This window comes from Diceros bicornis, chromosome 5 (genome assembly GCF_020826845.1).
Source record: "Diceros bicornis minor isolate mBicDic1 chromosome 5, mDicBic1.mat.cur, whole genome shotgun sequence".
NCBI lineage: Eukaryota > Metazoa > Chordata > Mammalia > Perissodactyla > Rhinocerotidae > Diceros > Diceros bicornis.
In genome coordinates, this window is record NC_080744.1 from 97,786,155 (window position 1) to 97,799,687 (window position 13,533).

At 42.7% G+C, this 13,533-nt stretch overlaps 1 protein-coding gene across 2 annotated transcripts in view; it reads right to left on the reverse strand.

Annotated features, from left to right (window-relative positions):
* Positions 1–2,275: 2,275 nt before the first annotated feature.
* ABHD17C (abhydrolase domain containing 17C, depalmitoylase) overlaps positions 2,276–13,533 on the reverse strand; it is a 58,209-nt gene continuing 46,951 nt past the window's right edge. Inside the window, exons 2-3 of one of the 2 annotated variants that reach the window (XM_058542610.1) lie at positions 10,231–10,410; positions 2,276–3,983 (exon numbers count right to left, since the gene is read on the reverse strand). In XM_058542610.1, the coding sequence (XP_058398593.1) occupies positions 3,950–3,983; positions 10,231–10,410 (214 nt within the window). In that variant the 3' untranslated portion in view covers positions 2,276–3,949. Of the gene's footprint in view, positions 3,984–5,035; positions 6,508–10,230; positions 10,411–13,533 lie in introns of those variants that run through there. The other variant, XM_058542609.1, reaches the window with a different exon arrangement.

Below are 13,533 nucleotides of genomic sequence, written 5' to 3' on the forward strand. Positions count from 1 at the left end.
TTTCATGAGTGGTTCCAAGCCTCCATTGCTTCTTGCAAAGCATTTCCATCTACAGAATTTCATCTGATCCGCCCATGACTGTGCAGTTGTTATTAGCAACATTTTAGAGACAAGGAACAGGCTTAGAGTAGTTAAGAGAATTGCCCAAGGTCACACAGTTACCATGGCACAAAAACTCACTTCTAGGCCTGTTGTCTCCATGCCCAGGATTCTCCCACTGTCTCGTCCTCTTCTGGGCCTGCAAACGTTTCTACACTGGACTCCTGCACGTCCAGAAATCCCCTCCTTATGCAGACAGCTCTGACAAACCCATGCCCCTCCCTGGGTTTGCCTGCAAGATAAATTTGAGCTCCTTAACCTCTCCAAAAGCTGTACTCGCAGTTCTCAGAATCCAAAAATATTGGTTTTAAAGGAACCCGTAGATACTATTCAGTTCAGTGTTTTTAATCTTTCAGAATCACTGATACCTTTGAGAATCTGCTGAAACTGTGTCCTCCCTAGAAAAATGCCTACAGGTACAGACATCCAAAGCACGGCATGTGATTTCAAAGGGGTCACAGACCCCAACAGTCCTGTTAAGAACAGCAGATCAAATATGGTGTTTCTTCCAAAAATTAAAAATAGAATTACCATATGACTCAGTAATTCCACTTCTGGGTATATACTCAAAAGAATTGAAAGCAGTGTCTCCAACAGGTATTTGCACACCCATATTCACAGCAGCATCATTCACAATAGCCAAAAGGTGGAAACAACTCAAATGTCCATCAATGGATGAATGGATGAACAAAATGTAACATATACATATAATGCAAAATCATTCAGCCTTAAAAGGGAATGAAATGTTACAACATGGATGAACCTTGAAGACATTATGCTAAGTGAGATAAGCCAGTCACAAAAGGACAAATACTGTATGATTTCATTTATATGAGGTCATATTCATAGTGTTCAAATTCACAGAGGGCAGAAAGTAGAACGGTGGGTGCCAGGGGCTGAGGGATGGGGAATGAGGAATTAGTGTTTAATGGGTACAGAGTTTTGGTTTGGGATGATGAAAAAGTTCTGGAGATGGATGGTGAGAGTTGCACAATAATGTAAATGTACTTAACTCCAGTGAAATGTACACCTAAAATTAGTTAAAAAGGTAAATTTTATGTTATGTATATTTTCCCCTGGCGGGGAAGGAATAGGACAGGGCTAGGCCAGGCCTCCTTGTTCCAGGGCTGTGTCCTGGGCCCTCTGCCATGGAACCCGCCCAGCTGGGCAAGCTCCCGCAGGAAGGACTGTGTCTTCTCTGTGGAAATCCTGGTGGGAAAGGCCTCAGGGAGGAGGTGGCGTCAGAGCTGGATAACATTGGATGTAATAATGTTTACATGAACTTTATCTACGGCTTAGTGACCCTCACACATGACGAGATGAGACCCACCCAGGGTCGTGTGTTTTCTCTAGTAAAAGCAGCATTCTCATAGGCAGTGAAGTAGTGCCATCCAATGGGTTCCAGAACAAATTAGAGCAACAAAAGATCTTACTGATACCGTGTCGAACCCACTTCATGTGAATCCTGAAGTATGGATTTGGGCTTTCCTCTACCTAAAGACTTATTGACAATACAATTAAACCTCAACAGCAGAGATGTACATCTGTTAACATCTGGGTGCACGTTCAGCTCTTCGTCTAGGTTGGAATGTGAGGAGGGACAGGGGGAAAAGGGGAATCATATCACAGGAGCTATTTAGTAACCAGTTTTATCATATAACAACTAACAATGTATCTTAAACATCTTGTCATGTCACTAAATACTATCCTATAGCATCATTTACAATGGCTGCAGAGTAACGCATTGTCTGGACATAATAACGACTAAATCCCTATTACTGGAAACTTAGCTTATTTGCAAGTTTTCACTCTTACTAACAGTGATATAAGCCCATCTCATTTTCTTCATTATTTCCTAAGAATAAATTCCCAGAAGCCAAATTACTAAATTAGGTTTTTGATTCAAAGTATACTTTACAACATTTGAACCAATTTGGTGTGTAAAATTAGCAGCACAATTTTAAAGTGCCCATTTATCCACATCTTTACTACCAATGGGTATTATACTTTAAATATTTATGCCAACTTATAATTTAAAATGACATTTTATTATTTAAATCTATTTATTTGGTATACTCATTATTTGATTAAATCTATAAGTGATTATTATGGGCAATAATCTCTTCATGTAAAGTTATGTTTCAAATAACTTCAAATAAATGTTGAACAACCTCTTCAAATAAATCTTTATACCAACTTCATAATTTATGATGGGATTTTATCATTTAAATCTGTATTTATTTGATATGTTCATTGAATTATCTGGTTGAATCTACATGTAGTTACTACACACAATAATCTCTTATGAGCAGTTTCTTCATGTCTTGTGCTCTGGATAGTGCCTCATCATTTGATTACTAAGTGTATTTGTACATTATCTGTCATATGCCTTATAATGTTCCACCGCTTGTCACTAGATTATGCTATTTTTTTACTATGAAAATTTTATATTTTTAATACATCAAATCTAGAAGTATATTCATTCCTTTACGGTTTCAAGCAGTAGTGATAATGGCAGTGCTCAGGCGAGTAGAGAATACTGAAGCAGCACTGGGAGGAGCATTTAACCTAGAGTCTAGGGTCAAGAAAGGCTTTCTAGACTCTAGAATCTGGAGGGACTGAGCCTTTTCAGTCTTGAGACTTCTCACCTAGAATTCTTCATATCTGGTAAAGCATGTCTCTCCACATTCAGGTGCCCTGGCTATTCTTGGCCCTTTGTTCTCCCATACGAATTTTAGGATCACCCTGTCAGGTTTCACAAAAAACACTGCTGGGATTTTTATTGGAATCATATTAACCCATAATATTCCAAAATAGGTCTATTTTGGAAGGATATATTAAAAATAAGCCTTCTTATCTATAAACTCTCATTAATTTGTCTTCGTTAATGTCTTTCAAAAAAGTTTTATAATTTTCTCCCAGAATGTGCATTGTACATGGTGTGTTGGATTATTTCCTGGTACTTAATATTTTTCAATGCTATTGTAAATGATATTTTTTTAGTTGAATTTTAAACATTTTTATTGGTTTATAGAAATAAGATTTCTTATTGCATCTACTAACTTGTAGATATCTTCAGGTGTTCTACACAATCATAATCTGAGAATAATAGTTCTATTTACTTCCCATTTCTTTTAAAAATTTTTATTAAGGTATAATCTACATATCATAAAATCTATCCCTTTAAGTGTACATTTGAATGATTTCTGTAAGTTTAGTGAGTTGCACAACCACAATAATCTGGTTTTAGAACATATTTTCATTCTCTTTTTTTCCCCCATGTCTTATACTTTTTTCTATCCAGTTTTTTGATGCTACCGCACTTGCTAGGGTCTTTCGTGGATTCTGAGAAGTAAGGCCCAGTGGATATTACGGCTAACTCCCAATCTAAAGAAGAATGGCGCTTTCACTGTTCTACCACACTCAGTATAATGCTTCTTGGTGGCTGTTTTGAGATAATCTCTCTGTGTGTTTTCCTCTATTCCTAGTTTGACAAGAGTTTTGTCTCATTTTTAGTCATGAGTGGGACACTGAATTCCATCACGTTTTGTCTGTGTCTACTGAGATGATCATATGATTTTCGCCCAAAAGAGGGCAGTTTCCAAGGAGTCTCCCCGTAGAGGGCACTTGAAGTGTTGTTTACTGCCCCCAAGCCCCACCAGACTGGAGACCAATGTTCAGGTCAACCTGGCTCAGCAAGTTCCCACCAGGAGAAAACTGGTTTCAGCGCTCCTCTTCCCTCTTGGTTCTCATCTTTACTTGGCATTTACTGCACAGTCTTTATCTTCTTACCAGTTCATGCATCTGTTTAAGAAGCTTCTCCATTTTATTCAGTAGTGCTAGTTTTTTCTCACTGGGAGAGTTGGTCCACATCCCGAGTCCACCTTAGAGCAGAAAACAGATGTGAGCAGACCTTTTAAGTTCATTACTAAGTGTGTTTTGCATCTGCTGCTGTTGTGAATGGGGTCTCTCTTGGGATTCCCACTGTCACCACACACATCATCCTCAGAGGAAGCCTGTCCCTGTGCCAAACTCTGGCAAAGAGTAGATGAAACCCCCTCCTCGATTTTGGGAAAGGAGTCAGAAACACGAGCTGCTCCCAATGCATATAAACCACAAATGTTATAAAACAGTGAACTGAAAGGGCGTTGCCACCTCAGCTTCTGTTACTGTGAATCTTATTATGGTTTCCCATTAACACTGCTGAAATCCAGGCGACAAAAGGAAGTTCAGCAGGAAAAAAACGGGGAAATGGTTACAGAATATGCAAGCAGCAGACAAACCGGATCAGAAATCAGGTCTCTGTAAACCGGGTTAGCTGCTCTCAAGACCCAAAGGCAGGCTGTTGGTTGTGCTTCTCTCCCTTCTAGGTGTCCTGGACTTCTGGGACAGTATCCCCCCGGGGGCTTGCTGATGACCCCTCAGGTGAGCCAGGCCCACCCTCCCAAGGGCCCTCATTCTGGGTGCTGATCCAAGACCAGGAATCAGCCTGCAACGTGCTGAGCACACACTCCGTGAGCTCGGCCTGTCCTTATGCCTCCCCTCCACCATTTCCTCCTGCTCTTTTTCTGGTCAGTGGTCAAGGGATTGAAAAGACTCTAAGGAACACACCTGACTCAGGTTTTCCAAAGACAAAGGCACTGTTCTCCCTCCTAGCAAGGTCACAATGAGATTGCCATCATTTCTCTTGTTTCATAGCCAGAATCCACCGCATACTCTACTTGGATTCTATCTGCACTTTACTGCTACATGGTTTAGATCTTGGCTTCTTCCGAAAGTAATCCAAGGTCTCTTACAAAATAAAGGCACATACCTTGAGAAAGGCAGTGAAGCTTGTAAGCTCCAAGGGTTTCTTAAATCAAGACAAAATATTGTTTTCTTATTCGCTATTTTTTCGGATGGCAAGATGGAGGAAAAGACTGCACGAGCCCACACATTCTGGTCCATGCATCCTTTATTCCATGACCCACCGCTGTGCCGCATCCAGGCAACAGTACACAAGCTGACAATCAAACGCAGTCCAGCTGTACAACAATCTGAGGCTTACAGTACATTTAAGGCTTTTAAATTTGAAAAAAAAATTTTAAATATAACCAAAGAACCCTCAAACCCAAACCCCCAATCAATATGACTAGCATAGCAATTTTAAGCATCTCACATTTCTGATGCTTATTTGGCGCAACTCCAGTGTCAAAACCCAAATAACTCCTAAACTAAAAAGATTAGTTTAGTGAAATTTTAATTACATAAATTCTTCAAAGCATAAACTTGTAATTTTTTGTCTTGGAAATGTTATAAAATTTTTTAATAGCAAAACATAGGAATAAAAACATATTAACAAAATGTATTCAATCATTTACATTACAAACAAGGAGTCTGCAGTTTGTTGTTGTAGCCTGACCAAAGAAAATTAGCCATTAAGAATCTATGCACAATGGAACTGCAAATATGTGCAGTACTTTAAAACAGCCTACAAGAGGACTCTACAGAAAGGAAGTCAGCCAGGCTTTTTGTTAGATCAACCAGACAATCAAAATATTAAAACTCTGGTGACTAGTAATAAATTTACACTTAAAAAAAAAACCCAGTTTCCTTTTGTTTAAGAATACTCCAGTTATATTTATACGGTTCCAGCTGATGAAGCTGTCCATGACAGTTTTAGTAAATTACCCTTCAACTGATTTGTTTGGGGGAAAGATCTGCATGTTAAGGAAAATTAACAAAAGAATTTTCATCACAATAGTTTTCCAGTTACACTATCACAGCTTCACAAATGGATTGAGCCCATAAATCCAGTGGCTGAGAGAGAGCTGCATATCAAATACTGAGAACGCTGGTAGAGAGAGGCTCCAGTCCTGCATACATGAGTCATGGATAAGGGGGAAGACAGAGAAACCGACGTGAGCATCCTTTACATAGCAGGAGGAGACTGTCCCACAAGCAGCTCTTGTCCCCACGCCTGCAAGGAGAGGAAGCTGGAAATGACGCCTGTTCAGTTTAACACGGGTGAGTTAGTGGAACGACCTCTAGATATGAAAGACTGAGATTTCCTCAGCTCTTGATTAGAACACCCTGAAGCCGGGCACTTCCTCGTGGTGATCACACCAGTACAGCTATCCAGTTAACGCATGTGCAAAACAGAGGCCTCTTGTGTTCACAGTAAATGAGATAAGATCAAGTTGTCTTCTTCAGGAATTAGGAAGTTCATGAGATATGAACTGTTTTAGTCTTTCTAGGTACTGTGCATAAAGCTCTATGTCATTATGCCCGGCCCCTTCAACCCAGAGGGGCTCCACGGCGCGGGGACAGCGCTCATACATCGCCAGGCCATGTGAGAAATCGATGACCTCGTCCTCTGTCCCATGAATGACCAGCACAGGAGAGGTGACTTTAGATATCTTGTCAATACTGCAAAACAGACAGGGGGGAGGGGGAGAAAAAGGACTCCTTCAGTTACGCCCACAGATAACATACATCACCCTAAATGTAACTGAATCAGCACCCACGGGCAAGGGAGGTAAAACTGTGGGGTTTTTCCTCTCACTTTTCTAGTAATTCTTTTTTTTAAAAAATAAACTTTTCATTTTGGAATAATTTTGGATTTACAGGAAAGATGCAAAGATAATACAGAGTTCCTATAGATGCCTTATCCATTTCCCATAAGGGTAACATGCACATCACCACTGTACCTTTGTCAAAACCAAGAAACCAGCATCGGGACGCTGCTGTTAACTAAACTCCAGACTTTATTTAGATTTCATTAGCTTTTCCACCAAGGTCCTTTTTCTGTTCCAGGATCTAGCTGAGAATACTGCATTGCATTTAGCCATTGTGTCTCTGGAAAGTAGTTTATTGAAAACAGAACTCTTCAAAAGCATCAGACTAACAATCCAGCAATATTTCTGACATATGTTTTTGAGAGAGGGATTTTTAAAAAAGCAAACAGGACTTAACCTATCTGAATGACCGTCTCTCTGGAAGCTGGACACTCACTCCAGGGCTGCTCAAGTGTCAGGACCCTTCTCTGAGAGCCAGCTTCAGAATCCATCAACAAGATCCTCATGAACCTCACTTCATAAAAGCTAATGCCTCATTTTTGATAAAAACTGTATTACTGAGCTTGAAAACTTAATGTAATATCTAGATTTGATTCCAAATGATTTCTGACTGTTTACAAAAATCAAATCTACCCTCAAAGGATGACTATTTGAGGATCTTCAGAAGAATGTGCTGCAGGCTCTGAAAGCATTTCCCAAAGAGGAATTCAGAAGGCCTTCAGCCTGGCCAGGTTGTTGTGCAGGCCCTTTCTCTGAGGGAGGCAATAACCATTTAACCGACAAACAAATCAGGAGAGTGAGTCTCTGCCAGTCTATCCCTCCTACAGCTGACTTCTCTTTCTGAATCTGATTCTAGTCAAAGTTAGAAAAGGATACGAACTGCTACTATCTGTAGGGATCTTTTTGTTAAAAGTAATAGCTAATATTTATTAAACTCTTACCACAGCCAGGTGCTTTGCACTTTACATATAAAACCTCCTTTAATCTTCAATGAGACACAATGAGAGGAAAGACCATCTCGGTTCAACCAAGGAGGGAACTGAAGCTCAGAGAGATGATTAACAGGCATGAGGTTGAGGCGATAACAAAGAGCTGACACCAGTTACACATCCCAAAGACCTACCAACAGCCCCTTCCAGGCATCCAGGGAAGACAACAAAACCTCTTGGCCATGTCATCTGCTACGATCAGAGCCACTGGGGCAGCATTCAATATCACAGAGTGGGGATCTTGTTTAGAAACCTACTTTCCCCCTATAAAAGTGACTTCTTCTTCTAAGAATGCTATGAGTGCAATTATATTCAATTAAAAGGATATTCACTGACAGAATGGCCTGGGGCTGTGCTCCCCCAGAAGGTGTACCTGAAGTGAAACGCCACCGTCTGATTCTAAATGTGAAGGAAAGGGAAAGGAAATACACTACAAACCAAATAACAGTCAAGACTCCTTTTCTTAATTTTTTTAATATTAAAAGGAAAGGTGGACATACCTTCCTTTATAGAGAAGAACACAGAGACAACCCTGCCGTTTGGTGGTCATGGACCCCGTAAGAAAACCTTTACCAAATTCAACTACTGATGAGTCACGTGATGGGCAGTGGTCAGAAATCTGTCAGATGAACACTATGCTACTGAATAGGAGGAATGGGCTTTTTTGGCTGCCTCCACTCACCAACTCAATCAGGCACCTCTACTCTCTGTGGTCTGTCTCCTAGTCTATGCAATGGGGACTGTAACTTGACCCACCTCTTCAGGCTGCTGTGAAGATCGAGTGAGACTACGAGTGAGCACGTTCAGCCCGATGCCTGGTGCATCAGACCAGCCCAGTGAAGGTCAGCTGCTAGTGGACGATTAACTAATAAGCTACAGTTTGTTGTCATGGCTGTATTTGAAGGTGATGCTAATTTAAGAGTCAGGAAACCTATTCATTCTGTTGCCAGGGTAACTCCCCGCATTGCTTCCCACAAACATGCTAAACCTCTCCTTTTCAACACCCTGGCCTCTCATTACCAATTTGGCACGAATAAGGCCACGTTTGAGGTGCACATCGGCCCTATTTAGCATTCTCAGCCACACCACAAGAAATGTGCAGCTTGCTCAACTTTCCCATGAAGCTGGATTTCCCTGAACCCTGGTGCAGCCCGCACAGAACTGAAGTCCACCCAGGCTGCTAACAGAAGGTCTCTTCTTGGGAAATGAGACAGTCTGCAGAACAGATGTTTATGTAACCAAATGATGTTCTTCCCCGCCCCAGCAATAGCAGAATGACTGCAATTAATGGGTCCATCAAAACCCTAAAACTGGGGCCGGCCCCGTGGCTTAGCGGTTAAGTGCGCGTGCTCCGCTGCTGGCGGCCCGGGTTCGGATCCCGGGCGCGCACCGACGCACTGCTTCTCCGGCCACACTGAGGCTGCATCCCACATACAGCAACTAGAGGGATGTGCAGCTATAACATACAGCTATCTACTGGGGCTTTGGGGGAAAAATAAATAAATAAAAATGAATAAATAAATAAATAAAATAAAAAAGAGAAAAACTCTAAAAAACAAACCCTAAAACTGTACACTATTTCTGCTGAGGCATTTTCTACAGAATGGCAATATGAGCCAGCCAGTCCTGCTGCAACCAGCTCAGCCCGCTTCAGCAACACACTATGGGAAGTTTAGGGGCCAAGAGCTTCAATTAAAAATACTTTCCTCAACTTAGATTAAAAAAATAACAAGTAACATTTTCAAACAGAAGTATTCAAGAACCCAATGTGCTTGCTGCATTGCATTTATAGCACAGAGAATCATTTCTCCTCCTTCCATTAGTGGGAACTAGAAAACAGCAGGGGCGGGGTTGGCAGTAGCTTTGCCACCTCTAGGATGGCTGGCAGGAGAGGACTCAGCCGTGGGCTCTGGTTCCCAAACCTCCTGTGGTGAGCGCAGGCCCCTCTGCAGGGGAGGAGGTCCTGCTAGCAGTGGAAGGGCAGGATGAAATGAGTGGCTCTCAGGGTCTGGGACTGCGAGGGGGCTGTCACTTACACTGCCCCTGTGGCCAGTTACCAAAGCACATGATTGGCTTGCAAGTAGCTCACTTCACCCCTTCCCTTACCTGTACTGTCTGACTGAAAAAGTAAGACAAATTTCACCATTGGAGATGCTTGCAGTTTTTACGAGTGTGCAGAGCACTGCTAACTGCCTCATCACACATTTTGCATTTAGCTCTTTGTGATTCAACAATACACGTCCATCTGAATGAACGAACGAATACTGAACTGTAGGTTCCTTAAGGATATGTGGGGACTTTCCTCTTCATCCCGCACATACAGCTGAATCAATTAATCCTGGATATCAGTAGAGCAAAGTCTTTATACCTCATCTAGTAGATTTTCACAGAGGAGCCAGCGCAGAGGACAAAGTCTCTCACTGGTGTATGTGGCATACTCACCTCCACGTCCCCAAAGGTGCCAGCACAGGGTCTGACGTGTGGCTGTATTTGGTAAATGTTGATCAGTGTCCCCCGGTTAATGGTGGCATCAGACCTGAGCTCGGGTCGCTGCACCTTCGGTGCTTGTGCGAGTGTGAGCTTACCTGGGGAACGCGTCGAAGCAGTAGGTTTTCCTGGTGTCGGGAAAAGCCACGCGCAAACCAGACATCAGAGGCGAGTGGAGGATCACGGCTGCGCACTCATACCGCGAGGCCAGGTCGACTGTGGGCACAGTTCCGATGCTCTGACCGTACAGGATGATGTTCTCAGGACTTACACCGTACCTGGAGAAATCAGAGGGTGCGTGCCATTAGCTAACGTATGGAAGAGAGAGACAGAAACCACAATATCTTAGACTCACAAAACTCCCACATCTATCAGTTTAAAATCACATCATCTAACTTGTACACTTGAGCTTAAAATGAATGCGAACTTCATAAAAACAAATGTTAGGGGCCTCGCTCAGTATTAAGTGACTGGGATTCTGTCTTCCACAACATTTTGCAAAAATAATGAACATGACATTTTTTCTGGAAAATTAGATAAATGCATTATAAATTTTATTTCAGTATTTATAGCATCATCTCGTTTCCTATTTTTCCCTCTTTATAGTTTCTTGGATAAGCATAAATATATTTCTGAAATAAAAACAAAAGCAGGCTTGGCAAATTGTAATATTGTTATTAAGAACCCTTCAAGTGAGGTTTGAATACATTATGAAAGATATTAACATTTATCAGAAAAAGATACTGGGAGAGGATTAATTTGAAGACAAATATATTTTCTCCGGCCTCTTCTCTGGCTAAACCCTTCCAAGTCTTTCAAGCCATCAATGGTCTCCCAGTTTGTTCTCTTGCAATTTTTAGCTGGGTAAATGGCTATGTGGAATACAGGCTACATTTCTCGGCCTCCTTTGCACCCTGGCATGGACAGAGAACTAAGCTCTGGCCAATGGGATGTGAGCAGAAGTGACATGTGCAACCTGTAGGTCACAGCTTTAAAGAGAAGAGTACGCCCCACCCCTTGTTCGTGGGAAGTAGATGTCATGGTGAGCTACCCAGGCCCACGAAGAAGAATGCCGCACCCTAGATGCGGTGATGGAACAAATAGAAGGATCCGAGGAGAACAGACACTTATTAACCTACAAAGGATATCCAGAATATATAAAGAGTACCTAGAAATGAAAAAGCAATGAAGACAGATTATGGGAGAGGAAATGTGAATGCCTAATAAACACATGAAAAGATGTGATGCTCAACTTCGTTAGTGCAGGAACATGCAAATTAAATCCATGAATTATTATTTTAAGAGGGGCAGAAACTAAAAAGTCAGACATGTCAAGGGATAGCAAGGACACGGAAAAGTGGAACTCTGTTACACCGCTGTAGGAGGATAAACCAGTATAAGCACTCGGGAAAATAACTTGATATTATCGGTAAAGTTGAAGCCTATGATCCAACGATTCCACTTTTCGATATAAATACCTACTGTAGCTTACAGGACAATATGACACGTTTTCTGAGAACAGCAGTCAGTGAAAAGAACTGTGACTCTACAGCTGAGGGGGACGGTAGGATTTCAGCTCAGCTTCCTCGCCCTCAAGCTCCCAGAAATTCCAGAGGAAAATGGGGCTCTTAAGAAGGAATTCATAGGGCCGGCCCAGTGGCGCAAGCAGTTAAGTGCGCGCGCTCCAATGCGGCGGCCCAGGGGTCTCCTGTTCGGATCCTGGGCGCGCACGGATGCACCGCTTGGCAAGCCATGCTGTGGCGGCGTCCCATATAAAATGGAGGAAGATGGGCACGGATGTTAGCCCAGGGCCAGTCTTCCTCAGCAAAGAGGAGGATTGGCAGATGTTAGCTCAGGGCTGATCCTCCTCACAAAAAAATAAATAAATAAATAAAAGAAGGCATTCACAGAGGCAATGGTTATTTCTGGCTGGTAAGCGTTGGGACGTGCTCGATAGAGAGCCGACATCGGGCCTGTGCTGCGAGGGGAGACAGGAGCTGAACACATGGGGAAGCCCAGGGCTGGTGTAGCATCCAGTGAGCAGCTCAGGGTGGCCGCGGAGCTGAGACAGAGCGGGGCAGGCCAGTGGGGGACACGACTGGGAGGAGCCTGAATGGGGAGCTGAAGGGTTAGAGCTTGTCCTGGAGAAGATGAGGGGCCACTGGAAGTGTCCAAGTGCAAGGTGACAGGCACAAAGTTAAGCTTTGAGAAGATTCATTTTTCAGTGGCCTGCAGGATGGGAGATAGTTAAGGGACTATTAAGAAATCATACAAATAAGGGGAAAGAGAAGAGTATAATACATTAAAACAAAGAAACAAACAGAAAAAAGAGATGCTCTCTCCTTCCCAGACACAGGTAGAAACGCATTTGTTTAGAACCAGGATCCACCCTCTCTTTCTACAGTGAAGTGCCTGTGTGGCCCTAGCCCCTGGAACGTGACACCATCTAACACACCTGTGGCTGGGGAAGAGCATCCCAATATGCAGGTCCTGCCTGCTATTCCTGCCTGGAGCTTCATTTCAGCTGGAAGCACAGGTTATTGAAAACCAGTCGGCACAAGGAGCTTTGATGCAGAGGTCTGAGGAAGGATCTAACGGCTGGGGCATCCTGTGCCCAAAATCCCTGTGTCCAAGACCACTGATTCTAAAACACAGAGCCCCTCATGAGCACTAACTGGGGAGAGATGTCAGAAGGGAACACCGTTCTAGCATGTCAATAGGCCACCGCACAGGAGAACGCTCTTCACTGAAGGAAAGCTATCCCAGGATCTCCCCCCACTGCAGCTGTCCCCGAGTTCCTTCTTCACTGGACTAGGTGGTCTGTTTCAGCAGCTTTTAAGGGAGAGTTCAGGGATCTTTCGGGGCAACAGAAATAAGATTAGGAGTCTCCTCCCTCCACAATTTTCATCAGATTTTCAAGGTAGTCTATGACCCCCAAAAGCATAAGAGCCATTGGCTACTGCATGGGGGGAGGGGGGTCAGCAGGCACTGGAGAGAGTGCAGGCTCCTTCCACCACAGCCACATTTGTCAGTACATTTTGTTACCAACTATTAAAAAAAACAAAAACAAAACATAAGTCAAAGAAAAATATAAGAGGAAGGGAAAACTGAAGGCAGTTAATGAAGAACAGCAGATCAAGAGATGATTAATACTAAAAATCAAAAATAAAGTAAAAGACTTCCAGATAGAACTGGCATCAGAATGGCCCTTACCTTCTTTGATCAAATCTGAAGAACGGTGAGGATTATATAGGACAACCTGTTGCGGTTATAAGTAAATGTTAATTCCAGTTCTTGTCATGACAGTCACACTTGTTTGTTCAGGACCCTGGCACTGTCTTCTACATGACACTCCATGGACCTCAGGAGCTACACTGAACAAATAAGGGAGAAATGGGCAC